The following is a 27,409-nucleotide window of genomic DNA, read 5'->3' on the forward strand; positions in this document are numbered from 1 at the left end:
AGGACATTCGCCGCTGGAGCAAGTAGACGGCGGAGGCCCAGCTGGGGATGGCCTCCCAATGTAGGAGGGGTGCCCGTTGCACCATGACCCCCCTGATGTTCAGGATCCTGGCGGTGGCGTACCCGGAGTTGGATGGGCGCTTGAGGGCATCACAGCAGCCACAAGGGGGTGAGTACACTCTCATTCTGCTGATTCAGCGAGCACTGTAGGTGTCTGGGTGGGGGAGGTGGGCTGTGGGTTCCCTTAAGCCAGGGCAAGTTTGGTAGTTAAGTTCCCTTCTTCAGGCAGGCCCTGTGGCACCCCACCCCACCTGTGTACAGTGCCAACTACACCTAGTCAGGCTCCTGTGACATCCATGTGTGCAGAAATCATCCATAGCCTTGTAAGCCATGTCCCAGGGATTGAATTGTGGACCCCAAGTGTGCGGCGTAGTGCAGGGAGCTTCTGTGTCTGTCGTGTCCGCTAACGGTAGCGGTATTGCATGCACTCAACATGTCTTTCTTCTGTCTTCCCCCCCCTTTTTGTGGTCTCCCTGTTCTTGTGTGCATTAGCATCATCAGGTGGAGGAGCAGTGGCACCGGAGCAGGAGGGAGCTGCATCCCACATGGCCCTGGAGGGCGAGACTCCGACTCCGAATTCACCAGTGGGACGGAGGGCGAGGGGAGCTCCACGGCGGGGACAGGAGCTGACACCAACGAGACGGACTCCTCCTCTGATGGGAGCTTCCTTGCGGTGGCAGCACCATCTGTGCCCCCGCATCTGCAGGTACAGCCGCCACCCCCCTACCAGCACCGCCCTCCCAGCAGCCCCTCAGCTTTTGCCCTGTGCCCGCTCACCCAGGAGGGTGGGCATCACCTTCGCCCCAGGCACCTCAGGCCCTGCCCCAGTCACCCCTGCTGCCCTCAGTGAGGAGGCCATTGACCTCCTCAGGTCTCTCACTTTTGGGCAGTCTACCATTTTGAATGCCATCCAGGGTGTAGAGAGGCAGTTGCAACAAACCAATGCATTCCTGGAGGGCTTTCACTCTGGTCAGGCAGCTCTTCAACGAGCTTTTCAAACTCTGGCCTCAGCACTGAGCACTGAGCATTGTCCCTGTCTCTATCCTCCCCCCTCCAACTTCCTCCACCCAGACCCACACCCCTGTACCTCCGCCTATCCCAAGCACACCATCAGACCAGCGTGCACACACCTCAATACAATACACAAGGGAAGCTCTAGCAAACATAAGTACCACACATCCCACAGGCACTCACGCAAGCATCACACACATGCAGACACACCAACATCCACTGCCTCCACTGTGTCCCTCTCCTCCTCGTCTCCCTCCTCCCTCCCTGTCTCGTCTCCACTCACACCTGCATGCACTACATCCTCAGCCACTACATCCATCACCAGCACACACACCACCACACCCCGCTCACGTGCATTCACCCCCCCCTACCATTCACACATCCCCTGTGTCCTCTCCGAGTGTGTCTGTGAGGCCACCTCCCAAGGTACACAAACGCAGCCATACACCCACCCAACAGCCATCCACCTCACGACAGCATCCAGCCCATGCACCTTCACCCAAAGTCACCAAACGTACACCTCCTACAACCACTACCTCTTCCTCCACTCCCAAACCCACTCCATCTACCCGTCCCAGTGTTCCTAAGAAACTTTTCCTGTCCAACCTTGACCTCTTTCCCTCACCTCCCCCACCCCTTCAGTCTCCTAGGGCCCGACTCTCCAGGTCCCAACCTAGCACCTCAGCCACAACATCGGCAGGACCAGTGGTGCCAGTAGTCACCGGATTATGGAGTGCACCAGGCAGCAGGGCAGCCAGTGTGGCAAGGAGCCACAGCACGGACAGTCCCCCATCTGTCAAGCATCCAAAGTTGGCCAGTGCCCGGCGGGAGAGGGGAAAGAAATCAGCCACCAAAGCCGCTCCCAGGGGTCCAGTTGGGAGTGTGGAGACAGCTGAGACACCATCCAGGGTGGGGACTGGGCACAGTAAAACCGGCAAGTCTGGGAAGATCAGCACGGCGGACAAGACCGCCAGCAGCCCCGCTGCCACAGACAGGACCGCCAGCAGCAGCCACACTGCCCAGGAGAAGACGTTAGCAGCAGCCACACTGCCCAGGCGAAGACCGTCAGCAGCAGCCACACTGCCCAGGAGAAGACCGCCAGCAGCAGCCCCGCTGCCCAGGAGGCGACCGCCAGCAGCCACACTGCCCAGGAGAAGACCACCAGCAGCAGCCCCGCTGCCCAGGAGGCGACCGCCAGCAGCCCCGCTGCCACAGACAGGACCGCCAGCAGCAGCCAAACTGCTCAGCAGAAGACCACCAGCAGCAGCCCCGCTGCCCAGGAGGCGACCGCCAGCAGCCCCGCTACCACACACAGGACCGCCAGAAGCAGCCCCGCTGCCACAGACAGGACCGCCAGCAGCAGCCCCGCTGCCCAGGAGGCGACCGCCAGCAGCCCCGCAGGCCAGGACAAGACAGCCACCAGCTGAACCGCTGCCAAGGACACCACTGCCAGCAGCCCCGCAGGCCAGGACAAGACCGCCACCATCTAAACCGCTGCCAAAGACACCGCCGCCACAAGCACCGCTGCCAAGGACACCGCCGCCACAAGCACCGTTGCCAAGGACACCGCTGCCACCAGCACCGCTGAACAGGACAAGACCGCCACAAGCACCGCTGCCAAGGACACCGCCGCCACCAGCACCGCTGAACAGGACAAGACTGCCACAAGCACCGCTGCCAAGGACACCGCCGCCACCAGCACCTCTGAACAGGACAAGACCTTCACAAGCACCGCTGAACAGGACACCGCCGCCACCAGCACCGCAGGCCAATGAGCGCCAAAAGCTCTGATGCTACTGAGACCGCCACAAGCAGGATGAAGCACTCTGGGCACAAAGCCCCCTCCAGAACCAGTGGAGAAGAGCATCCACTACCTCTGTCCTTGGCAGGATGAAGCACTCTGGGCACAAAGCCCAGGCCCTCTCCAGAACCAGTGGAGAAGAGAATCCACTACCTCTGACCTTGGCAGGATGAAGCACTCTGGGCACAAAGCCCCCTCCAGAACCAGTGGAGAATGTTATCCACTTGAGAGACTGTGGCTTTGCACTCCCCAGGATTGAGCAGTGGGCAAACCACCCACTGTAGAGACTTGTGAGACTGTGGTTTTGCACTCCCCAGGATTGAACAGTGGGCAAACCACCCACTGTAGAGACTTGTGAGACTGTGGCTTTGCACTCCCCAGGATTGAACAGTGGGCAAACCACCCACTGTAGAGACTTGTGAGACTGTGGCTTTGCACTCCCCAGGGTGCAGCAGTGGGCATGGAGCCCCCTCGTGGATCTGGCGTTGTGCATTCAACAGGTTGAGGTGCCCCCCCTTCCCTTCCCCCTGAGGTGCCTGTTTTATTTCCAACTGATGCCCCTGCAGTGTTCTCTCCGTCTTGTTTGGGTATTGAGTGTGGGCCTCGACCATGCCTTTTGGGCCCAGTGATCCACGGACTATGATGGTGGAATCCCTTGGACTTGTGTTCTTGGTGTATATAATTGTATATAGTATAAATGTATATATTTGTAAATATTTTTGTTGTAGGTAATTGAATATATCACAATTATTCGACTCATTTCTTTTTGTCCTTGCATTCTTCCAGGGGGGGTTGGGGGGTGTAACTGTTATGTGTCAATATGTATTAGCGTGTGTGTTGTAGTGGGTGAGGGTGGGGGTGTTGCGTGTGTGTGTCACTGTTTTTTCTCTCCCCCCTCCCCTGTGTCGTAGGTGCAGTACTCACCGTTGTCTTCGCCGCCGCCGTTCGTGCTCCTGGTAGAGGAGCAGGAAGATAAAGGCTGGCAGAATCTGGAGCTCCGGTTCCATAGCATCCTGATTCCTCGTGGGGTGTGTAGAGGTGAGCGTTTTCCCTTTGAAGTCATGTTTCCGCCGTGTTTTTGTTCGCGGTGAATCCACCCCGGAAAAGGTGGCGGATTGGTGGGTTGTAATAGTGTGGGCGGTACATTGTCCTCTGCCTGTCTGTTGGCGGTTACCGCCGCGGTGTTTGTTCCGCCGTGGCGGTCGGAGTGTTAAAGTGGCTGTCTATGTTGGCAGTTTCCGCCACGGTCGTAATTACATTTTTTTTGCCGCCGGCCTGTTGGCGGTTTTACCGCCACTTTAACACCGACCGCCAGGGTTGTAATGACCCCCTAAATTGACAAAACAGTTGCTGCAGCAACATATGGTGCAGGAATATGGGAGGGGGTATAATATTACAAAGGCAAGAGAAAAAGTTTCTCAGACGACTCCTTGCAGTACCACATTTAAACCCAGAGACTGGTCTATACATGGAATTAGGGCTCCACCTTTTAATGGATATAATAGAGGCTAACCCATTGCTTTTATGGCACTCAGTTTGGCCTAAAACTGAGACTCATTTTACCAAAATAATCCTTTAGCATTGGACCAGGCACTGAAAATACCTTGGATAGCCTATATCAGAAATACTATAGCGGGTCTTCATAATTCAGATAGGACACTCTGAAAGATCCCAGAAATAAAGTGTGGTTCTCGAAAAGGGATTTAAAGGATTATGACTTTGGACTGAGTGCACAGGAAAGGCATTTGGGAGTAAAGCCTAAACCTACTCTGATGAGTTATATGTTACATCATAAATATCGAGGGTTTCAGTCTTATATTAGTTTGGTGTCCAATATGCACCATAGATATCTTCTAACTTGATTTTGTTTCTCTATAATCCACCGTCTTGTTGCATTTCTGAATAGGGGTGCTTAGGTTCCTAATAATTCGAAATGTCCATGTGACAATAGATCTACACTGTCCACACTACACTTTGGCACTTTTTTTTGTTATGTTGTTTGTCGAAAACTATACTTGAAACCATGATTTTTAAGAGAGAAATTGTTTGATTATCTAGAGACATTTCAGCATTTGATGGATTTAAAAGATGCCACTGAATGTCATGCTGTAACAAAGTACTTTGTTATTGTTCTACGTACAAGAAAGCTCTGACACATTTAGACATAGGAAATGCTTAGCTGTTAAAATTGTATATCTATTTATGATATTGGGCATTTGTAGCTCGATGTTGTTTTAATATAACCCATTAGCCTGTTGGGGTTGTTGGGTTCTATGAATGTGAAATGACCATGTGCCAACAGATTTATGCATCATCATTGCCTATAGCACTTTATTATAAATTCCTCCTGTTTTTAGGAATCCTTTTTAAATTATTTCAACAGAGGAGTTTGTGATTATTACAAGACATTGGAATAGCTCATTGTTTAAAAAGATGCTAACGTTGTAGTAAAACTACTTATTAATTCTATATGGTTTCTGGATGTATTTAGTTGCTGCTGTTTTGTATTTATACGTAACGGAGTTTATCAGGAATTAGCTGCAGAGATTTTGATCCTGTTACTTAAGCGTCAATGACTTCAATATTAATTTTCTTGTGACACAACGTAGTTTTTAATGATCGAGTTTGGCCATCGTCATCAAGACAGAGGTCTGTTGTATCAACTGTGGAGTGTGAAGAAGCCAAGATAGGATAGGATAGGTGAGGTGTGTTGTTAAGGATATGTGATACTTCCTGCTTTTCCGCTTGGCGCCCCTCTACCAGCCACTGCATTGGCCACTGTAGTTGTGTTGCAGCATAATATAACTCACAATTAGAGTCGCCAGCCAGCCCTCTGTCAGGAGGCACTGCAGGCTCTTGATGGCCACTCTCTTCCCACTGTGTCCCCATAAGAGGTCCAATAACAGCCCATTAAGGGTCCCAAAGAAAAATCGAGGCAACACTAATGGTAAGGTGGTGAAAAAAATATGGAAAGAGTGGGAGAATCAACATTTTTGCAGTCCCCACCTGTCACAGGGGGTAGATGGGCAAGGATGTCTAGAATGGCACGAAGTTCTGGATTGATCTCAAGGCCTTACACAGGTTGCTTTCTATCAGGTAAGGAGAGGCGTGATACATGTGGACACCCAAATATTTAAAGGCATCAAGGCTCCTTAGCAACTGGGAGGGGTCAGTCAGCGATCTGCAGCCCACAGGTATGAACTCCAGAGGGAAAAGGCAAGACTTGCTCCAGTTGATTTTAAGGCCCGAAATTAAACCCAGCCCTCGAAAAATTATAAAACTATTACTAGACCTGCAGGTCGAGTAGCTCCAATAATCTACTCGACCTAACTGTAATGTACTTGACTCGGAAAAGGGTCTCAAATTGTGTGATCCTAGGCAGATTTTGTATTTTACAGTCGCCCTTTCTTCATTCTCACATATGAGTGCACCTTCAAATATGTGAGATCAGCATTTCTGCTGTTAAAAAAAAATCCTCTTTTGATTAAATACACTAAACGTTTGGCCATGTATAATATATCTACCCCACATATAGAGTACACATGATCCATGCATGACTTGCCTCTTAGTTTACTAATAGCTTTGCCATCAGGGCAGGAGTGTTTCTCAGTTTGTTTAAACACTCACTTTTAATATCTATATTACTAAAGCATGATGTGGTAGTGCACTGCCATTTACAGACAGTAAATTTCTAAGAGTTGTCCAAAACCCTTTCCACTAACTTGCAGGGGTTTCAGAAAACATTTATTATTTGCACATCACCAAGTAAAGTGTTCTACTTTTTTTTTTATTCTATTAAAAAAAAAAATTTCATCACACAGACGTAGGCAAAATGGTCTTTCACAGCTACTGACATATATTTTGAATTGTTTGTAAAGCTGACTTAGTTATATAAATGTTGTGTTGGAAAATCTGGATACAAAAAGCCTTTTATTTCACATAGGTCAGGCAGATCATCCTTACAAAATCCTGGAACTCTGCAGTCACAAGGAAAAGTATTTGCATTGCTAGAAGACAAACTGACTTTTGACCTTTGTCTCTGAACACAAAGCAAATGTGACAAGAATAAGATTTAAAGGCATTGCTAATTCAGTTTCCACCTGAACAAAACCTGTTCTTTGTCCAATCCGCCAGAAGTGTGGAGTGGAATCTAAAAATATCTCAACCTCATTAAATAAAACTTGCCATAGCCAGTTGTTTTTCGAGTACATTTTTTGAGCCCTGAAACCATACATATCCATCAATTCCTCCACCAGTAGCAGGGATGTTTGCGCATCCCAAAGTTATATCAAAGCATCATTCGCATATAACGAAACAATGTGCCTACTGCCGGCAGCAGGAATTCCCCATTCTGCTGCCCTTGTTATAAGTAAGCATGCTAATAGCTCCATGGCCAGTGAGAAGATCAGCAGGGAAAGTGGGCAGCCCTGCCGTGTCCCTTCCTTTACCCTGGCTGATGGGATGTGGTATAACATGCATATCCACTATAAAAACCTCAGTCCCATGCATTCTAGGATGACTAGGAGGTAAGGCCAACTGAGGATACCAAGGGCTTCATTCGGACGACTGAAGCACCGCCAACAGGCTGGCGGTGCTTCATTGCCCATTCCGACCGCGGCTGTAAAGCCGTGGTCGGAAAACCGGGTCCGGCGGTTTCCCGCCGGATTTCCCTCGGCTGGGCGAATCCTCCATGGCGGCGCTGCAAGCAGCGCCGCCATGGGGATTCTGACCCCCTTCCCGCCAGCCTGTTTCTGGCGTTTTTTACCGCCAGGAACAGGCTGGCGGGAACGGGTGTCCTGGGGCCCCTGGGGGCCCCTGCACTGCACATGCCACTGGCATGGGCAGTGCAGGGCCCCCCTAACAGGGCCCCAGTATGCTTTTCACTGTCTGCCTAGCAGACAGAGAAAAGCGCGACGGGTGCAACTGCACCCGTCGCACATCTGCAACACCGCCGGCTCCATTCGGAGCCGGCTTCTGTGTTGCCGGGCCCTTTCCCGCTGGGCCGGCGGGCGCTACCTTAGGTAGCGGCCGCCGGCCCAGCGGGAAAGTTAGAATGGCCCCAGCGGTCTTTTGACCGCGGGGCGACCGAATGGCGGTTCCCTCCAGGCGGGCGGCGACCGCCACCCGCCGGGGTCAGAATGACCCCCAAAATGCCTTTTGTATGTCCAGGCACACTGCTTGCAATTGTTTGTCAGCAGTCCTACATTCACCCATTATTGCAAGTTACTGTTGAATATTCAGGAAGATCGGGAATAAAGCCATTTTGATCTGGCTCTACCAAGGAACCTACCACTGATAATAGTTTATTATCCAATACTTTGCCTGGTATTTTGTAATCTGTATTGAGCAGATATTGTGGTCTGTAGGACTTTACATCAATGGGGTCTTGCCCTGGTTTTGGAAGCACGCTTATTAAGGCCTCCCGCAGCGATTTTGGAAGGAGTTTCAGCATGTATGTTTCACTGTATAGTCAAAGCAGTTTTGATACCAAGGAAACATGGAAAGCTGAATAAAATTCAACAGGAAGGCGATCGTACCCGTGTCTTATTTCATGCCATTTTTTATATGGTGGTTCATATTCCTTCTATCATTAAAGGGTTTCCTAGTTCACTACGTTGCAGTGGGGTGAGCCTACGCTGCAGTATATCTCAGGCATAAGCATTGATACGAGTCGTGTTTGGAATTGTAGTCCCTGTGTACAGTGCAGTATAGTATTCACAGAAGGGCTTGTTTATATTTACTTGTGAAGTCAGTTGTATTTGCGTGGGCTGTAGTATTGCCTCTTTTAGTTTGTGGATTGTGTTGTCTCTTAGTAACCAAGCTAATATTTTGTCCTGCCTTGTCTCCTTCATCGTTTTGTTTGCTCATGTATTCACTATAGCCCAGTGGCCCCAGCCTAGCCTGTAATTCCTTGAGCTTATAGTGAAGGGCCTGGATTGTGGGAGACTGTCAGGGTGTGTGGGCACCTCCACATCAAGTTGGTGGATATGTGTTTCCGAGGCGGAAATCTCATCTTGCAGTACTTTCTTGGTCCCCCAAGAAGTGGCTGTGCAGTGGCCTCCATCACCTTGAATGCTTCCCATGCAGCTGCTCTGTTGCGGGCTGTGTGTTGTTTTCTGTGAAGTAATGTATAATATGCATGCCTATGGTGTCTCTGAAGGGTGTATCTTAGAGTTCCTCAGTTCGGAATCTCCATGTGGGAATTCTGGCTTGGTCCCAGCCCCAGTAAAGTTTCCTTTCTAACAGTTTGTGGTTCAAAATGGTACAGGCTAAGTAACCTATGTCTACTATTCTATTGCAAAGTGGGGCAGTACATAGGAACAGATCCAGTCTCATATGTAAGTGGTGCATTGAAGAGTAGTATGAGTATTCCAATTGGTTGAGGTGTCACAGTGCCACACAGCTTTCATGTGTACATCTGATACCCGTTGAGGAAGACATTGCAATGCCTTCCTACAGCTAGCCCCTTGTAGGGCAGGTGCTCATCTGTCTCTGTTTATGTCCATAACAGAGTTCAATTCACCTCCCCCTGAAATGCAGGGTACCCGTGAATCGTGCATCAAGACAGGAGTTAGTTGCCTAGGAAAAGCTATGTGATTTATGTTAGGTGCATATATCACCACTATGGTCAGTGGATCACCATCCAGTCAGCCCTTGATCAAGACATATCTCCTGTCCGGATTTATCTTGCTCGTGGTGATCTTTCAAGGGACCATACTGGTGTGTCCCTGACATATGCCAAAGCATGTGGTTCCATGGATCTATCCCTAATCTTGTGCATATTTTCCCTAGTTCTGTGATAGTTAAATGTTTCTCTTGAAGACACACTACATGAATCCCTCATTGTCTAAGATATGTGTATGCCACATGTCTCTTATAGGGTGTGGCCATTCTCCGAATGTTCGAGGTCAGTATATTTTATGTGGGCATTTGGTCTTTTTGTGGTCCATCACCAAATATCTGCTCTGTGGTGACCCAGCAAAGTGACCCTCTGTGGGTCTCACCATTCTTTCTATCGTATTTCCAGCATCCATGACCTGCTCCCACTCCACAGAGCATCGAACCGGACTTGCCCATCGTGATTTGTGGGCTGGTCGGGGCTGTGGGTGTGAGTTATGAAGCAGGTGAAGCAATAAAAAACATCATAACCTTATTGCATTATTTTCCCAACAGACCCCACCCTGGTTGTCCTGCATTATGCCTCATGTCAATGAACAGTAAACAAGGTTGCAATTGCCGTTAAAAGGCGATGTCTGTCTGCCACTGAGAAACGTAGTAAAACTCTACCCCCACCGAGCAAAGTTCAACTAATATCATCTGCTAATCTAGGGGTCAATTCTGGCCCCTGGTCATGTGCTACCTCCAATGCATCAGTCTCCTGGTCTGCTTCCAAGCCATGGCCCAAGGACAGCATGCTGAAGGGATTATTGTAATTTTGCAATATTTCTGCCACCACCTGTGCTCGTTCCATGGCTGTCCGAGCTTCGGTGGGTAGATTCTTTGGGCGATGCCGTCTCTTTCACCAGATTCTCTGACGCTCCCAGTCTAGTACTGACTGATCTTCTTCCACAGGGAGTGGGATCCCTATGGTCTTTACCCATTCCATTGCCTTCTCGGGGGACTGGAAAAACTGGATCTTGTCCCCTTCCACCACTCTCAGTTTGGCCGGGAATGGTAGTGCATATTTCAGGTTCAAGAGGCATAGTTGCTTCTTCCCTGCCAGGTAGAAGTTGTGTTGCTGTATTTTCAGTATGAGGCAAGAAACGTTGTGAGGCTTGCACCCTCCCCTTGACATGGGTCTTTAGTCCTGAATAACTTCAGAATGAAGTCACTGCCTATGATTTAGTAGACAGCCGTGCCCCCGATGGTGGGGATGTGGCATTGAAACTGATGTGCTCTCTTAACTGAGAAGAATTTGGGAAGTCGACCTCCCCAGAACCATGTCCGTCAGCCATTTCTCCAAAAATAGTTCCATGCTCGGACCTTCTGAGTGCTTGGGTAGTCCCAGGAAGCCGATATTATTCTGCCTGGAAACCACGCTCTGCATCCTCTGTTCATAGAGGCAAACGGCTCTCTTCCATCTTGAGGAGCCACCCTTGGGACTGGACTTCCTGGAGTGTTGGGCACTTCATGGAGAGAGTCAACTCCATTTCCTCCACCCTCTCTGTTCGTTCCCTGTGGTGGCATGGAGTAGGTTAACCTTCATGGCGACTATGTCAATTATGGCCTCCAGTGACGGTTTAGTGTCTAGTAAAGTCCGTTGTATCCCTTCGAATTGCCACAAATGATTCTCCAGGGTGGACTCCAGGTGGGTCAGTGGCTGTCCACCACTATCACTGGCCATGTTAATATCTCTGAAATTTCTTTTGTAGAATTAGAGGCGAGCTTCCCAGGCTTGGGTTTCACTATATTTGGTCTCTGGAGCAGGGAAGCCTCCCTGATCAGTACTGGTATTGGACCTGCCCACCAGGCACAGTATAGTCGCTATTGTTGCATGTTCCCTCCCCTCTGCCGTGTGATCTGGTGCAAGTAGGGAGGGTACTCAGTTCTCCCACTGGGTGCCTTGCAGTCTCTACTGTTGGAAAGTATGCCCCACCTTTTACTATGGGATTTGATTTAACTTGAAATGGGTACGGGGGACTCAAACATGACCCAGTCTCAATAAGACAAAGGTGTGCTGCTCTTTCTGTCTCTCACGTTCATGCACCCAAGTGCGCAGAAGGGAAGGGCCCGCATCACAGTGGTATATCGGACTCCTGCTGGTGGTTGTGTGGCAATTTTAGCTGTCCCTCCCTCCTGGGTAACAACATCCGGCCCCCTTTGGCACAGTTCACAGGGGAGAGGAACAAATGACGCTGGTCTTGCCTCACCACAAGCAGGACCCTTACAACCCTGCAGCAAAAGGCAGCAGCAAATGTCTGCTATTACACTGTCCCATCTGCCAGATCCTGCAGTCCTTTGCACAGGGACACCTGTCTCTAGGTGGTGGTGCCTTGGTCTGAAGCTGGCAACTGGTCCCCAATCCCTACTCGTGGCACGGAGTTCCAGCCGACTAACAACTGCTGTATCCAGTCAGCACTGGGTCCCCTTCCGCATGGAAGCAAGAGTGATACAGGATCTTTCCAATGCCCTGAGACCACACCTGGTCATGTTCAATTGTGGCTCTGTGTTGCCACCAGCACACCTCTTCCACTGCCAGTACACTACCAGCACCAGGCTGTCAAGCACGGTTTGACAGCCTGGCTCACTTCTGCCTTTCCTCAGGAGTCCGTGTGACTCGACTGCTTGGACCCTCCCTCTAGGAACAAACACTCATTGGAGTGACGGAGCTTTTACAGCTGTCTCATGAGTTTTTTACTTAGCTTCATCCTGTATTTGTCACGGTTTCAGGTGGGTCTAATCAGGACTCTGGTTGGGGCACCCCTTGAGGTCACAGAATATCCCAAATAGGTAGTGTACTGGGGCAGAGGAGCAGCTAAAGGCATACACGAAAAGGGCAGCTATGGACAGGCACAGGAAACAGGAAAGTATAAGCAGAGCAACCGTTGTGTGATCAAACAGGAAACGGATTACTAATGGACAAACACCCTGGGGTTGTACACAGAGTAAGGCGCAGAACCTCCCACAGTAACAGGGAATGTCAATGCCTCTGTGCAGTTTTACTCTTACAGATAGTCACCCTGCCAGCCCCATAGAAAAAAGGCAGCAGAAGTGATTCTGTCTCTGGATCCTAGAGCACAAACAAGGATGGTACTTACATACACAAGACACACTCATTTGGGTCCAGCTGGAAACACAGAGGCAATTCCTTGAAAAACAGCAATAGCACACTGTTACTGTTAGGCACGAAAGACAACGTATAACACTAGACAAGGATGGCAGCTGGAATTTCCTCCTGGTAAACAAGAGCCAACCCCAGTATAAAGGAGGACACTTATACACTGGTGAAGACTGATAAAACACTTACCAGACACAAATACCGAGAGGAAACAGAAACAGAAGGAATAAACTAAGAGGCAGAGGCAGGAACTCTGAACAGGCTCAGGCTGAAGCAAAGGCAGGACTAGGACTGGAAAACAGGGCGCAAACTTCTGGCTAGAACAATCAGACACAGGACTGGGAAACAGAGAGCAGGCTCTGGCTGGAACAAGCAAGGACAGGGCTGGAATACAGGGAGTAGGAATAAGCATAAAACAGGACTGGGAAACAGAGAGCAAGTTCAGGCTGAAACAAGGCAGGAGCAGGACAGAGAAACAGAGAGCAGGCTCTGGAAGATACAAACAGGTTCAAGGCTAAGAGATAGGGAGCAGACTCTGGCTGGAACAATCAGGAGCAGGGCAGAGAAACAGGAAACAGGTTCAAGCTGGAACAGAACAGGAACAAGACTGGAACACCATCCGATAAAGGGTCTGTAACACAAATCAAACTCCAATGCACGATGGGTATCTTGAAGAAATGGCTGCTAATAAGCAATTCCAAGCTGCAGAAAACCCCAGGTGGAGTCACATGACTGGGCTGCACAGGAGAGGTCTCAGTTGTGTGTAGTTTCAGACACTCGCAAGTCCTGGAGGAGAGGATCCAGTGAAAAGGAGCAACTGGACTTCTCCCATAGAAAACAGGGGGAAACAGAATCCAGGCTTTCCTGACTACCAGGCTGGGCATTATGGGATTTGCAGTCCCAGGAAGCAAATGTAATACTACAAAAGCATACCATGGCAAAAAGAGAAACAAATGGGAGTCAGCAAGGGACTCTAGATAAGTGTTCAAGGTCATTCCCAAGCTTCTTACAGTTCCCTTACAGCACCCCCTAGAGATGGGACAACTGAGTTGTAACAGTATCTGCATCGGACCGGTCTTGGACCTCTCATAGGTACCTGCTGGCAACCGCTCGGCTCCGATTGATGGCTTATTCACAAGCCTCATTGACCGCAGCTGTCTGGCCACCTCACTCAGCATATGACTCCGGAGTCCCCAGCACTCTGTAGATAAGTAGAGATGACAGCGGAGACAATGGCTCCCAGGATGTCAAAGGATTTTGCCAGGGCTCAGTGAAGCGCTCCTCATTATGCAACTGCTCTAGTCACCATCTTAGCCACACCCTGTTCAGCAAAACATGAGCGTGGCAGGGCTCACTCCTGTTGTGAAATGAGGGGTGGTTTGGCAACCTCACAGAACCTGACACAGAGCCTGGTCGACTATTATCTCTTCGGCATGTGCCCTCTAGACAGTTCTTTTGAGAGTACCCATGAAGTGTTTGACCAATCCGTTTGCCTGGGGCCACAGTGGAGTGATCCATCTGTGTTTCACATCTAGGTGGGACAGAACCTACTTGAAAGAACTCTCTGCTAGTGAAAGGTGGTCCATTAGGGACTTCAGTACCTAAGGGATTCCCCCTGTTGCAAATATGTTGTTGAGTACTTTTGTTTCCTTGGCGTCCCCGTGGATGAGATGGTTTTGATCCATGGAAAACGGTAGTATTCTTGCATCAGAACTAGCAGGTATTAGCCATTTGTAAGAGGGCCGAAGAAATCAACCTTCACACGTTCCCACACATTTTCCAGCAGGTCTCACATTGGTAGTATAGGCGGCGTCATGGCTGGTTTTAGGTGCAAATGTGTCAGGTTTTCAATTCGTTCTCTACTTTCTCATCTAAGTTTCAGAAACTATGTCCATTCTTGTAAGGCTTGCTTCGCAGTCACAATGCCATAGTCCCCTTCATGAGCCAGTTCAATAGCCCTTTGTTGTAGGCTCATGGGAAGCATGAATCGTGACACTCTGAGAGTGATACCCTCTTTTCTCCACTGCTAAATCATCTTGGATGTTGTGGAACAATGCTGTGTCAATTATGACTCCTTTCTTTTTTGGTTTGGCATTCCACATCTGTGTGTGGATGAGGTGTCTGACCTCTGCTGATCCCACATCAGCCTAAGTGGCGGAAGCAATTTGAGGGATGGAAAGTGTTTGAGTGTAGTATGAAGTGGTGGTATTCTTCAGCTATGGATGGTTTTGACTTAGTGGCTTGCAGCAGGGCTCTGGGAATGTAGTCAGCAGGGTTATGCTCCTTCCTTAGTTTGTGGGCAATGGTGTTGTTGCATTCTTGTAGTCACAACCCCAGTTGTTCAATCTGCAGCTGCATCTTTGCTTTGGGGTTGCCAAAGATGGTTACGAGTGCTTGGTGACCTGTGGTGATGAGGAAGTGCTTTCCGTAGAGGAAGATTTGAAAGTGTTTGCACTCCCAAACAACATCAAGACTTTCCTTCTCCGGTTGAAAACAAGCCCTCTCAACATCAGAGAGGCTTCTTCTAGCATGTGCGACTACATGTATCTGAGCCCATGGCCGCCCACTGTGTTATGCCAAAATGGAAACAAGCCCTTCAGGGATGGCATCCATAGTGTGGAGTTCGGGGTTGAAGTACGCCATAAATGTGGCAATGTCAATTGCAGTTTTAATGCTTTGGAAGCTGCTCTCACATTCTGGTGACGACTGGAAGTCCACCTTCTGCTTTGTTAGGTCACGAAGCGGAGAGCTTAAGGTTGCATAGTTGCTATGTACCTAGTGCAATAGCTGGCCATGCTGAGAAATGAGCGTAGCATGGCCACATCTTTTAGGGGGTTTAGTCTCTGACAGTGCCTTCTTATAGTCAAAGTCTGGGGTCATACCATCAGCTGAGAAAATTTGTCCATAAAATTTGGGGCACAACTTGTGGAATTTCCATTTACTGGCTTAGAGCGTGAGTCCCACTTCAGTGAATAACGGACACACTTGGAGGAGTGCTTTATTGTGTGCCCTTCGTGTGTTTCCAAAGACTAATGTGTCATCACTGTAGTTAATCGTGCTGTGGGTAGGCTGGATGATCCGGAGAACGACGTCTTGAAAAAGTTCCACTGCTGATGAAATGCCAAAATTTAGTTGTGTGATTTAGAAAAGTATCATGTGGGTGCTGAAAGTAGTGATGTACTGGCAGTTCTCTTCCAGTTCTAGTTGCCTCAGAATGAGCAGAAGGTCACTTTTGCCTGATTTCCTCTCAGTCCAATGGTTTATACAGTCACTGTGTGTGTGTGTGTGTGTGTGTGTGTGTGTGTGTGTTTTTGGCAAACACTGACATGTTTATTTATAGTGCTACGAGGTCCCAGAGACTGAGAGCACTGTGAATATGCAAGTCATTATTTCAAAACTGTGTTACACACAGTATAACGTAGGCTCCTGCAAAATGTGCAAAGAAATTCAGAACCTGATTTATTTATATTGGCGGTATATATATTCCATTGCAACGGCAACAGAGAATACATACCGCCATTAGGAAGGTCTATCCCCTCAATTTGAATGCAGCCGGACCTTTACTTTAGCTACAGCAGAGACTACTCTGTCTCCGCTGTGACCAAACTTCTCTGACGGCCCTAGGGAGTAGGGACTATCAGAGAAATGGCTACATATCTGCCCACCCAATTTGGATGGTCGGACATACAATCCTTTTTTTACTGTTTCTTACCGCCAGGTAAAACCTAGCAGCAAGGTACAGTAAAATTGTTAAAATGCTCCTCCTGCCAGGGGAGAAGCCTCCCATGGTGAGGGGAGCATTACTTTTTTTCTTTTCAAAAAGAAAATCTGGTTTCGGGATATTCTTTTTGAAAATAAAAAAGAACACTGCTTTCTGAAGGGCTGCATCCTTCCAACGCAACCCTGCAGCAAACAGTAAAATGCCTTTATAAATGAACACCATCTAGGCGTTCATTTATAAATCTGGTGGGCGGTCCTTCCACCAGGGCAACAGAGTAATTTACTCCTGTGCCCTGACGTATATAAATCAGGCTTTTGGTGTTTGGCATGACATTTTCCAGATCCACATAAGGCACAGTGGTAAATGCATATAAAATAACATCAGTGGGAAATGTACTCTTTAACGTTATGAAACATCAATGCAATCAATCACTGCATGGGTGTGTGTGTGTGTGTGTGTGCAATCAAAGAGAAACAGAACGGAATCCTGGCAGGTGCAGTGGGGAATGCGACTAGTGCATTTATAGTGCTACAGGTCCCAGCCTGAAACTGAAAGCACTGTGAAGATGCAAGTAAATCTTTTAAAGCAGGAGCTACCAGTAAGTGACTTTGTATTTCAGGGGTTTTCCATCACATTCGAGAACTTTTTAGAGCGTCTCGTTTCTCAAAAGGGTATCATTTTAGATATTTATCTATTTCCATGGACTTCATTACTTAGTCTTACTCGCGGTGAAAGGGTCACTCGTTTGGCAGTTGAATGTCACTCGCGAGTACAATGAAAGCATGAAAACTTCACACATAAAATCTGAAAACTTTCCAGCTACAACGGCCCTGTCAGTAATCAGAAAACAGTGTTTGTGATTGCCATGGGTACAGCGGGAACACGTTGCGCTGGGAGTGTGACTCGTCATTGACCTAGACCACAGTCCCTCGTCTCTGTTTATGGCGCTGATGTTAGAGTCTCCACGTCAGCGCGTCGCGCCCTCTGAACCCTCGCTGTGCTACGCTCTGTGTCGCGCCGCTTCCGGTTAGGACGTGGCTCGGGCAGGTGCCATATTGTGAGGCGGACAGAGGCGGAGGTTTCGAGGCTGTCAGCGGAGGGGAGCAAGAGCAGCCGGAGCCATGGTACAGACACGGGAGGAGGCCGGGAATTAGGGCGGCTGGGAAGCAAGCAAGAAGGGAGGGAGGCTAAGTAGTCAGAGGCCTGTAAACACAGATTGGAGGAACCTAGTTGAAGGCAGCTTCTTACCGGAGAGGGCAGCGCGGGCCTGATGAAGCTAATAGCAGTGTTGAGTCAAAGGGGTGGTGAAGTGTGCTTTGGTAGGAGGGTTAAGTAGTTGTGGTTGGCAGGGATGAGAAGTATGTCCTTGACGCTGTCAACGTGTCTGCTACCCGGCCGTATTAGGCGCAAAGTTGTGATCACTGGAAGAGATGTGACCCGCGACTGGTGTCAGAGTCTGGAGAGAGAGCCAGGCCAGAGCAGCCGTCGGGAGCTTTGGAGAGAGGGCTGTGGGAGACTAGAGAGGTGGTACAGATCCTGTTGACACTTTCTGAGGAAGAGAGGGTCCGGGTTGTGCTTCAAGGGTCTAGTGAGAGGGCCTTGAATTTTGCTGTCAAGGTCTGGAGACATTGCGCTTTAATAGCTGTCCGACTTTTTAAGAGGAATCAGTGTTGTGCTGTCATGCTCTAGAACAGAGGTCTTCAAACTGGGGGGCGGGCCCCCCTAGGGGGGCCTCGAGTGATCCCGGGGGGGGGGGGGGGCCCAGACTCTGGCCAAAATAAATATTATACAGATAACAGGCTTTTTTTTTAAAGCAGAAGCATGTTATTGCAGTTTAAAAAAAGGTAACAGTACTTAACTGCAATGTTTAAATAGGTTTAGGCATATTTAAACATTGCCATGTTTAAAAAATAATTGTGAAAAATTCTGAGGGGGGCCCAGTGGTTTTTATTTTTCAACTGGGGGGCGCGGCATTAAAAAGTTTGGAGACCTCTGCTCTAGAAGAAGTGAACTGGATTGCTGTCAGGGTCTGTGTTGAGATGCATTGTGGCTTCTTTTCAGAATCTGGTGAGAGGGTCTCTTAGCTGTTGTCAGGGCTGTGAAAGAGAGGCTCTGAAGCTACTGTCAGGCCCTGGCGGGAGGACTCTGGACCTGCTGTTTGACTTTAGGGGGAGTTGTTGTCGGGAACCAGAGAGAAGCTAAGAACCTGTTGACATTGTCTATGGAACAACAGGGTTATGCTGCCAGGGTCCGACAAGAGGGCCATTGTACTGTTTTCAAGGTGTGGAGACGTAGCGCTTCAGTAGGTGTTAGAATCTTGCGTGAGAGTCAAACAGGTACTGGTATTGTCTATGAAGTGATGGCCTGGCATCTTCTTTCATGGTCTGGGGAGAGGGCTTGGCAGCTACTGACACTCTGGAGGTGCTCTCTGGGTTTTTGGGAGATAGAGGCGAGCTTCTGCCGTACGTGTCTTAAGGTATCTAGAGCTTAATGGCAACTGTCAGGTTGTGAAGAGAAGGAGCCGAGGAACAGTTGTTTGATTTGAGGAGAACAGGTCTGTGTGCTGCTGTCGACTTCTGTGGAAAGGTGGCCGATCTGGTCTTTTGAGAGGGTGGGCCGAGGAGTTACTGTGATGCTGTGTGAAAGCAGTATTTGAAAACATGTTAAGATCGAAGGGATGAACAGTCTGAAGTTACTGCTCCTATCTGAGAAGGCTTTGTCTTGTTCTTGATTTATTTTGAAATGGCACTGCATCTACCTTTGAGGACAAGACGGCTGGAATGTGCACTGTTAGTATGGGAACATTGTCCAGGTGCTCACATCTGCATGTGAAAAGAGATAGGCTGGAAGCGACGGTCGGAGTACATTTGCAAAGAGCTACTTTCAGCACTTGGCAAAAGGGTTCACAATAGATTTGCAGATACAAGCTGGGTTTGCGAGAAGGAGATCTAAAAAGTTGATATTGGTGTTTACAGCAATGCCCTAGATAGTCTACGCTTGTGTGAGGAGACAGTGCTTGGATGTGCGCCCTGGGTGTTGGGCAAAGACCAGAGACCTATAGCCAATAATTGGAGAGAGCAGACCACCTGAGTAGAAACGGCTTACGTGCTAACCTGGGGTTCTGGTGAGAGAAGACCTGGGTGATGCTGACTGGTTCTGACGCGGGAGGACCTCGCTGGGTTTAGCGATAGGGCCTGGGGAATACAGTCTGATTAGCAAGATACCCCACAGATAGTTTCTGGGTCTGGTGAGAGAACCAAAAAGTGACGAACTTGTTACTGCTCAATCGAAAGAGGACGTGAGAGTGACGCTGATGTCCTTTAAAAGCAAGATGCGGCTTATGTGCGGCTGTCCAGCTCAGGCAGTAGTGGGGTCCCTGTGCTCCTGTTGCCGGTCAGGCAGGTGACCCTTGTCGGAGATGCTTCTTTTGGGAGACTCCATGAGTTGCCGTTGTCTAGGAGGGATGACGATGGTGTTATTTGATTATCTAGCGACCTGAGTGCGTACCACTGGTGGAAGCCAGCTTCTTGTGTATCTGCTGTCACGGATCTGACGTATGACTATCCGGTTGGTGCTACTTGTCTTGTGGATCTGAGAAAGGATTACCTCAGTTGGTGGTGTTTCACTTACATTTACTGCTGTCACGTATCTAGAGACTGACCAACATTGTTGGCCATGCTCCTGTCACAGGAACTGCAAAAAACACCCACACGGCTATTTAGGGTCTAGCAAGAGACTATCTCAATCAGTGCTGCTGTTGTGAAAGATCTTGTTAAATGTGACCCTTGTCTCTGCTGCTGTTGTATGTCTATACATGCTGCTGCTGCCCGTGAGTATCGTGAAAAAAAGACTCTGATTGTGTTTGCTCTTCGTTTGATGACTCGATTAATACGTGTAAACCGAGCTGTAGCTTACGTTCTACACCGGTGAGTGGTCTTTTTGACCATTAATGGTACGTTTTTGAATAGTCTGGAATTTGAACTATTAATGGATTAGCAATCTTTTTGAAGCATGTTTTCGAAGAGAAGGAGCTCTCATAAACCAGACCTATTGTGCAACAAAAGACGGACATGCTGTCAGTGTCCCGTTTCAGCAAGTGTCTTCCTAGAACGGTTTCCTTAAATGTGATTCTGTAAGGTATGCTGATGCAGCGTGTATCGGGTCATTATGAAGTAAGTGTATGATGGTTGGTGTTTGCAGTACTTGGAGCGATGATGGGATCGGGGTATATTTATTTTGCTCATCATGGGAGGAAAAATACAAAACATACTTTGCCTTTCTGTTTTATGCAAATGCAATACTTCAAGTTTTCCTACCTTTATAATTTGTGCTGTATTGTTCTGTAGGCAAAGTCAAGTGAGATACTAAAATCTGATCTTACTCGTGAGGTCACTTGTTTTATCAACTCTTTACTAATTTGATTGCCTGAACTGATAATTAAATCGCAATGTGCGTTTTGGTAATCCTTTGTGCACTAGGCACTGTAAAACTAGCTTGATGGTGTGTATTGAGCATGTTTTATGGGCCATAAATTGAGCTGTTGTGCGCAGGTAACCTAAACAGTCAGTTATGGCTTAATTTTAGTTTATATTGTTTCTGTAAAGCTTCAAGTTTTGTTGGCCACATACATTTCAATTTGAACATGAGGGTATCGTGGATCATGCTTGTTTTTCACTTGATGAAGTTATTTGAAACGATATGGAGGACATTCATTTTGATATACAACAATATTGTATCCATACATCGACTTAGGCTACATTGTAATTTAAGTATATATTTATTATTAACTCCACCAGTAATTTCTGTGGGTGGTAAATTGGGATTTAAGAGGAATTAAGAATAGCAATTATGTTCTTTCCTTAAAATGTAGCGATTGCCTTATATAGTTACTGCAGAGCAATCAGGCTGCAGAAAATAGACAAGCATTGACAAAGCCAATAGGTCGCGCCTACGAAAAAGCTTTTGGCTTTGCTAATGTGTTTTAGCAATGTTTTACACTAGCGTGGCGGTTGTTCGGTATGGTTAAAGGTTAATGGTATGTTGTAGAAAGGAGAAGAGTTGTGAAGTAGAGTGTTGTGCACTGCTATTACAGACCACTCATTTTCAATTGAAATAACCATTACATGTGCATAGACTTACAGTTTTACTGATAAAACTGTACAGCCTACAAATGGAATTGGCGTCACATAGTGTATGGATTTGTTTTGATCGTATTAAAGTACTTGTTTACACCACGCCACAGAATTAAAAAAAGTGCTTCATTAGTGCTTTCCCAGTTCTGATATATTTTCTGAAATTTTTGCACAGTTCATATACAGATATTTAACTTTTATTATGTGCTAGAAAAAAATAAAATTGTACAGCTTTCCTTCAGCATATTCCCAGTACTCCGCATGGATGTCACATAAATTCTTTCACTTTAAAGTCATCGCAAAAAATAAAAAACACCAAGCTGCCTTGGAATACAGAGGCTGACATTTGACCTCTGTCTTCGAATGCACAGCAGTTGTGACACGATAAGAACAAAATGTAAGGGCCTGTTTACGGAAAGCTAGCACTCCTGGAAGAATACAGTAGGCAGGTTATGCTTCACAGGAGGGACAAAGACACACTAGGCAGCCGAAAACAAACAAAGCCAGCCAATAGAAAACAAGCAACTGTGAGTTACAAAACACAAACCAATAGTAAGCAATGAGTGGAATGCATTTCTGGGGAAGCTTCCCGAAAATCTCTGAGAAGTCTTTGCAAACCAGACAGTTGTGCTGTCTGGTAGGCGTCTACCTAAAAAACGATTTCTGGTGCAACTATTATTATTGGTGCCTGGAACCCCTCTGAAATCGTTAAGGATAGAACTTGGTGCCCAAATGAAGATATTATACAGCTCTGCCCATTCCTTCTATGTGCCAACCTGGATACACATGAAAATCCAAGCCTCTACTTATTACCTTACCCAGATGCTCTGAAAACAGCAGGGTTTGGGAAAAACCCTTGGCAAGACATGTATGGAAAGTACTCTGAAGTCAATTGGCTGTTCCAACTTTTGGGGACACAGAAAATAAAGACAAAGGGCTGGGATTCAATTTGCTGGCCTCCACAACCTGGAGTCGTGGTGGTACCCTTCTTCAAAATTACTTAGTGATTTTAAAAGTGAAAACAAAGCCTAGCTTTGAGTCGGGTCTTGAGTGATTCAAACTCGAGAAGACTTTGCCCATTGGATCATTCAGTGCAAAATGGCCAAGCAAAACCCAGACTCTGGCACAGGTACTTGCAAAAAGGGTTGGAAAGAGCCAGCTACTCGCTTTGTTTCTTTCTCACACAGACAATGGCTCCTCAAAGAGAAATGGTACACCAACTAGTCAGACACCTTAACACTGTGTCAACGATCAACCTCCCAGATATCTTTTTCCAGGTTGCTTTATTCATTCATGCAGCATGGCACCTGACTAGGGGGCCAACTTGCAACAATCTGTCTCTGTTGGCCCATACAAGACTTTTTCGTGCTCCACTGACTTTATTCCTTTATTGCCATTTACTTATCAATGTTTCATTGTTTTTTTTTTTTTTTAGTATTAACATAACGTATTTGTGCTGATGCCTTTTTTCATGATTGTGTGGCTTTTTAGCATACGTATTACTAGTGCCAGGATTATGTAGTTGCTGCACTGATATTGCAGTGGGGTACGTTGCTACACTACCCTTAAAACAAATGTCCGCCTCATGCAAAAATCGTAACCTTTGAATGTAAGCTATTTAAAAGTGGAAGGTAGTTTTGAAATGGACATCAACTGGAACATGTGTATATATATCAATGACTATGGTTTCATGAAAGGGCTGACATTTTTGAAAGATACGTCTTTGATTTTTGCTCATTTAGGGTTTTTGTAGTGCAAATATGAAAGGATCGTGCTAACTTTTACGTATGGAAATTAAACTTTGTTTGTGAAAGTGCTCATTAAAGTTTTACTGACCTGATGCCAGGCCTTGGCCTTACTAGTCACTCCACTTCATCACTGGTAATACTAGAATTTAGTTAAGTCAAAAAAGCTGAGGCATGGAGACACATTTAATTTTACCTCCAACAGGCTCTGTGGAGCACTTATTGCACCCTAACATAGGATTTTACAAAATTACATTTCCTCATCTGAAACAACTAGTAGCACCTCAGACTTCAGAGGTTAAACTGAACTGGAATTCAGATAATTGCTGCTTAGCCTTCAAAACTTTGTTAAACAGACTTAACTTTATTCTCTTATGAAAGATTTCTCAAGGGAAAGAATGCATGTCTTGTAGGAGGTTCTTACAGTACCAGATCACTGGAGCCATATTTGATGAAAGTCAGAATTTAAATATATGTTTGACCTTTTTTGACCGTTTTCCTTCCTTCCAAAAGTTTTTTTTATTTTTTTTTCCCCTCCATAGGAGGACATTTTTTCACCTTTACATAGACTGTATCTACCACCGAGAATCACTGCTACATATCATTTACATTGCCCAGCTTTATGTCATGACATAGTAACTTGTTTCAACCAGTGTTTAATTTTTTAGGATTGTGCCTCTTTCAGGCTTCAATTGAGAATTGTATGACTAGTGATCCCCCACGGTTAACTACTAGACTGGTAACATTTGTTGGCATTGCTATAAGCCAGTTCGAAATACAGCAGAGAAAGGTAGGGCTTAATTGTAGTACATGTTTTATCCTCACAACCTTGTGACTAGTTTTGTTTGATTTTAGGGTCTGTTTATGCATTTGAGATTTCTGATATGTTAAATTTTATCAGGATTCTGAGGAAAATGGGCAAATATATATATTTGCAATGATTTTAATTAAGCATTGCTCGTAAATCAAATTAATTGAGCATTTCAAATGTGAAGGTAATGACAGCACTGTGTATTTGAAGGTACCGTGTCTGGGTGAGCACTGGTTCCGCCTTATGTAGGTTAGCCGTCTGTGGTCTTTACTTAACTTTACGTGTGTTTCCCAGGGCGATGATGTCCAACCTACAGAGAGATGGTCACCTTTCCTCACACAGTCTAACTGTAACAGCACAAATAGTTCTTAGATAGAAATATAGCTAGCTAATGGCCTGAGCAGGAGTGATCCCATCGAGCCATAACCCTCTAGGATTAGACAAGACATCAGTATTTTAAAGTTGACCAGGCCTGGGGCGCAAGGCAAATACTTCTCATAAGGAAAAAAATGAAGATTTTGGGAGTGGGACAGCTGCCGGCATTACCACTGTATCTCTAGGCCGTGCGTAGGCCTGGGAGCATAGTTTATACCTCCTGGCTGGAGGTGTGTAATAAGGAAGACCTCCAATACCTTGCTTCTGAAGAGCTATAGAGCTTCTGATCTGAGGAAGCACTTGGTTCTCAGTCCACAAAAGACCAGCTGCTGGAAGTTTTTGCATGGTAAAGCTCCAGCTGACCAAGCTTGCCCTAGAGATGTGAGGTGACTGCAGACAACTGCCCAGAAGAAGCAATACAGAAGTTTTCCTGTACTTACAGGGGTGTGGAATTTAATAAAATATCTACTTGTCCATGGGACAGGTTGCTTCTTAAATCTACATGTCCTGTAAAAAAAATCTACTTGTCCCTTTGGTGCCATGTAGTGTTGCGACATATTATGGCAGCAGTCTCATTATGTAAGAGCTCTGATAATAGCCTCTCTGATTATGCCAGGCTATAGTGGGGCTTGAATGCTTATAATTTCAATCCCTACTATAGCAATTTCCTTATTTTACCACCTTTCAGCAGATCTACATACTGGGGCTGGATGAAGCAGTGGATAATAGTTCTAGGGCAGGAATGCTTTTGAGTCAGCAAACCTACTAACTTGCATGTTTTAATGATTTTCACCAGTTCTTCTCTAAGCATTTCCCATAATGAGAAAAGTTGGAAATTTACGCCTGACATTGGCAGACGTGGAAGTTCTTTCAGGGTTGGGGGAAAAAGTGGTTGGAGGGAAAGTGAACTTGTAAACGCTCAATAGATTTTCACATGAGCCAATCTACACATGTATATTTGCTTGTGCTAAAATACAGTTCATAAATATTTTTAAGGAGTATGATTTCCTGGTCTACTTCTGTAAGTTCTTGTGAATTCATGAAAGCCACTAATTTAAAGACGTATATCATGGGTGCACTTTTGTGACTTTCTTTAATAACTGGGTCCCTAATTAGGTCTGGCGTTAACAAAGACGTTTTGCTTTTATTTAACTTCTTTTTTCGCTCACTATCGGCTGGCTTTATTGTGTGTGTGATCGCATTCTGCCCTTCCACAAGGGCCATATTGGCATACAAAGTAGTTTTGTTCAGTGCCAGGAACTCCTGTGGCAATCAGTGGGGTAACGAACCTGGAGGGGGGTCCCCTCTGCAAAGAACATGGACGGTCCTACCTCCAGACTCACTCTGGGCAAATGCTAGCTGAGGGTGTCCCCTGGGAGGGGGCTGCAGGGCCTTTGTTATAACACTGGTGGCAATGTGTGCTTTTTAAGACCAAAACCTTTTTTTTTCTTTTTGCCAATGTGTGCAACAATGGTGAGGGCCTAGCAGCTCCCACAACAATAAAGTGTTACAAAAGCCATGTCAAAACAAGACACGCGTTGACGAAACCAAAAGACACACAAACAATGTTGGATCGGTTGGCTTTGCCAGTGCTGGTTTATTTTCATGCTTCCCATAATCTTGTTGAAAATGGCTATACTAATTTTCAATTAGTAATATTTTTAGGAAATGCTAGCATTCATCAACACATTTCACTAAATGACACTTCAAAGAAATAGCACCTAAACTTTCATAGTAGCGAAACTGTTTTTCCCTACTTGCATGTTTTTCTCTAACGTTTTATTTTGAAAGCAAAGAATCATCACTTTTGCTTACAAGCTTCTGCAAATATTTCCATCTAATCAGAGAGCATTCTGGGAGCATTATACTTAGCCTCATATTGTTAAACTTTTCAAACGTGTGAACACTTTTTTTGTCTTTACTAGAACCACTGTCCGTAGTGCAGTGTGACTTTTAAACATTTATTTACAGCACTCACCCTAATAATGAATGCTTTTCATTATTGAACCATAAATACAAGTTCGAACAGCATCAACATATGGACACACACATTACCTCGACTGCAGACTGTTCCCTTCTCTGTAAACTGGCAGCACAAAGGGTTTGTGCTGCAGGGGGTTAGGCCTACTTGGCCCAAGGACAAAATAAACATGAAAACTTGTTGCCCTTGACCCCAAACAATATATCCTGGGCGTAAGGCATTAGGAATTCCACATCCCTTACTTAGGTGTCCTTATGTTTCATCAATTCCAGCCCTCAAGAAGGGTAAGTCTGTTTCAAACCCAAAGTTCCTTTGGCTATGGGGTTGTTTACTTGGCTTCTCTGACTGTCCTGTGAACTCCTAAAGAATATTGACGTTGATGCCTGGCCTAAACTCTAGTATTATTGTTTGAAGGATGCTGCATTGATTCCAGAACCATCAGAATGGCCTTGCTAGCTCTTACAGTTCCAGAGATATCTTGGTGGAAAGCCTAGTCCCCCTTGTCATTGTTAGAAGATTACATTCTGATTCTGAAACCATTGGAATTGTCTTCCAATCGTTCATGGTTTCCAAGACATCTCAGTTTAATTCCCAGGTTACTAAACTTAGTTCAGTTTACTAGTCTGTTCTTCCTCTAAACGTACCTGTGTCCGGTGTGGGTGCCCCTGCACTCAGAACATCTGTAGCATGAACAAAGGCTTCTGAGATAAAACTGAACCTCACACAACCATTCAGTATTGTGGGACATATTGTGTGAAATGGCACTTCGTCCCAGTCTCTACCAAATTAGTGGCTTCTGGACTTTGAATTCTGACTCAGCTGACCAACCAGACAATGCCGCCTCCCCCCTCTCCCCCCCCAAAAAAAAAACCCATTTCAGGACCACCAGGACCCCATAAGAATAAAAATTGCATATCTGGAAGGGCTCACACCCAAGTGTGCTGGGTAGTTTGTTCATTGGGTATATTGTGGGGATAAAGTTGTCAATTACAGTG

The 27,409-nt window shown here is 46.6% G+C and overlaps 1 protein-coding gene across 1 annotated transcript in view; it reads left to right on the plus strand.

The window, feature by feature from the left end:
* The first annotated feature begins 17,373 nt into the window (after nt 1-17,373).
* The window catches only part of ARCN1 (archain 1), a 153,224-nt gene continuing 143,188 nt past the window's right edge, over nt 17,374-27,409 (plus strand). Inside the window, exon 1 of the mRNA XM_069224754.1 lies at nt 17,374-17,494. Within this exon, the coding sequence (XP_069080855.1) occupies nt 17,492-17,494 (3 nt within the window). The 5' untranslated portion in view covers nt 17,374-17,491. The remainder of the gene's footprint in view (nt 17,495-27,409) is intronic.

The sequence above is a fragment of the Pleurodeles waltl genome, chromosome 3_1, assembly GCF_031143425.1.
Source record: "Pleurodeles waltl isolate 20211129_DDA chromosome 3_1, aPleWal1.hap1.20221129, whole genome shotgun sequence".
In the NCBI taxonomy this organism is placed as follows: Eukaryota; Metazoa; Chordata; class Amphibia; order Caudata; family Salamandridae; genus Pleurodeles; species Pleurodeles waltl.